General features: G+C 55.9%; 1 protein-coding gene across 1 annotated transcript; it reads left to right on the top strand.

Annotated features, from left to right (window-relative positions):
• The first annotated feature begins 1,200 nt into the window (after positions 1-1,200).
• On the top strand, positions 1,201-2,024 carry LOC123082113 (basic blue protein). Its single transcript, XM_044504526.1, has 2 exons — positions 1,201-1,478; positions 1,572-2,024. Exons 1-2 carry the CDS (start codon positions 1,265-1,267, stop codon positions 1,775-1,777), a joined length of 420 nt encoding a protein of 139 aa, XP_044360461.1. The 5' UTR covers positions 1,201-1,264; the 3' UTR covers positions 1,778-2,024.
• The last annotated feature ends 244 nt before the right edge of the window (positions 2,025-2,268 follow it).

Below are 2,268 nucleotides of genomic sequence, written 5' to 3'. Positions count from 1 at the left end.
ACCACAAAAACATTGTCGCCCATGTCCCTGAACCTCGCCTCATGATGTAGCCCCCAAGCCCTCTGCATCGCTTTCTCTAGCACAATTCTGTTCAGCGGCCTTGGCGAGAAAGCTTTCCCCACCGCTGACCACTTTGCGCCCTTGGGCAAGATCTGATCTGGGTCTTCGAATACGAAACCTTCTGCATCTTTATCCAAAAGTACCATCCCTCCCAGCCTAGCTGAGAGACTTGACGTAGGATCCGGCGTCTTGGTTGCGACCGGGGACTTGGAGGATCCCCTGCTCACCGATTTGCCCGGCGTCGTTGTCGCTGCCGGGGTAGCCTTTGCCGCCGTCACCCCACCTTGCTTCTCCTTCGCCTTCTTCGCCATAGCTCTGCTCCGTGGTGGAGAATGCTTCACCAGTCCGTGCCAAGGGAAGCGCCGTCGCCGCCCCGGAGCACTTCTATATTCTCGCCGCCCCCGTCGCAGAAACCCTAACCCTAGCGATGGTAGACAGTCGCCACGCGATCGCCTTTCCAGTTGCCCCTTAGCGTTTCAGCCGGTGGTGGACCCTCCCACTTGCGCCACTCTTACCGGCTGAGCCGAGTTTTTGAGAGCGGAACATGGACCATCTACGACGTAGTACGAACGTGCCATAAGTGTTCCATTTCTTTGATCCCCCGACGATGGCTCCGTGGATCGTGGATCTGGAATATATATACTTGGTGGCAGCTCGACAACTTCCAAGGCATCATGGTCAACTTGAGCTCTACTAGCTAGCTAGAGACGACACACAAGTCTGACTTGCGGAGCAATTGCTGCACACGGCAGGAACTGTCGGTGCCCAACAGTCGTACAAGAAACCGAAAACCCCGCAGACAGGTTTCGTGAACTCCGCCAAACATTGCATTGGCAAACGCAGTGCCCATCGATCACATGCGCTCCTCTGTCTTATCCAAACTAACAAGTTCATTTCCTGGTCCAATCTTAATCGTGAGAAACTGTGTACGTAGTGGCCGAATAAGCTCGTCAATAGTCAAAGGATGGATGCGCTGCACAACGTGTCATCACGTGCGATGGATAATGCGTTCACTCCTCCCCAATGGCAGTTCCAGTTCTCAACTTTCAAACAAGCAGTTCAAGTTCCACGTCCACAACGCCACGGACGCGCTATAAAAGGCAACACGGCGAGGGCGCCATTCCTGCGAGCTCAGTCTTACCAAGCAGCAAGAGAGAGTGCAGTAGCTGGTCTCTCTAACGACAAGCTTGTGCGAGCGGCAACGATGGCGGCTTCGGGAAGAGGCAATGCAGCGGGCAGTAAGGCGCTTGTCGCCGGCGCCGCGTTCCTGTGCATGGCCGCGGTGCTCCTGGCGGCCACCCCTGCTGCCGAGGCGGGGGCGACGACGTACCTTGTCGGCGACGCCGCCGGGTGGACGCGCAACGTCGACTACGGCGGGTGGCTGGCCGGCAAGACCTTCCGCGCCGGCGACGTGCTCGGTACGTACCTCTCTCTGCAATGCACGTGCGAGTATAGCCTTGGACGACTTATCCCGATCTGACCATGCCGCGTGCGTATGTATGCATGCGCAGTGTTCAAGTACAACAGCACGTTCCACGACGTGGCGTGGGTGAGCAAGGGTGGGTACAAGAAGTGCACCGTGTCGCCCAAGGGGTTCGCCCCGGTGTACCGCAACGGCTACGACGCGGTGACGCTGCCCAGGGGCACGCACTACTTCATCTGCGGCGTGCCGGGCCACTGCAGCGCCGGCATGAAGCTCGCCGTCACCGTGTACTGATGATTCCGTCGTCCTCCACATCCGGAGTGCATCGAGTGGCGTTGACCTTGAAGTCGCTTATCGTCCTGCGTCCGGCTAGCGTGTGTAATTTGTGTGTGCTTGCATTGGGATTTGTGAGTTTGGCGTATGCATCACGTGGAATGAGTAAACCAGATGTTTTCTCTCGTAGTACGCCGATGCTTAAACTTCTTCGCGTGAGCTTGTCGTCTTTCAAATTTCTAAAGATACTAAGCTCATTTAAAAGGAAGTCTGATCGACCAGATCATCTGAAGGGGCTCCGGTGCAGACGTGGCAGCGGTATAGGGACTTCGTGGAGACCTTGCTTGGACGCTTTGGACGGTTCGCAATAAGCTTGTGATCCAGCACATGCCTCTTCCACGTGCTACTTGTAAGAAGTTCGTGGTATAAGCGTTCTTACTGCCTATAGGCAGCCGCGGTGTTTATTTATATTGGGCAAAGACTTGCTTTGGAGTACAAGAGAGATTACAAGA

The sequence above is a fragment of the Triticum aestivum genome, chromosome 4A (genome assembly GCF_018294505.1).
Source record: "Triticum aestivum cultivar Chinese Spring chromosome 4A, IWGSC CS RefSeq v2.1, whole genome shotgun sequence".
Classification (NCBI taxonomy): domain Eukaryota; kingdom Viridiplantae; phylum Streptophyta; class Magnoliopsida; order Poales; family Poaceae; genus Triticum; species Triticum aestivum.
The sequence above is the reverse complement of the archived record's forward strand: the minus strand, read 5'-3'. Positions and strand labels throughout refer to the sequence as shown.

Bases quoted from the DNA above. Each gene is read 5' to 3' on its own strand.
- LOC123082113 (XM_044504526.1), top strand. From the start codon at position 1,265: ATGGCGGCTTCGGGAAGAGGCAATGCAGCGGGCAGTAAGGCGCTTGTC. The intron at 1,479-1,571 runs GTACGTACCTCT...ATGCATGCGCAG, and splicing joins CCGCGCCGGCGACGTGCTCG to TGTTCAAGTACAACAGCACG.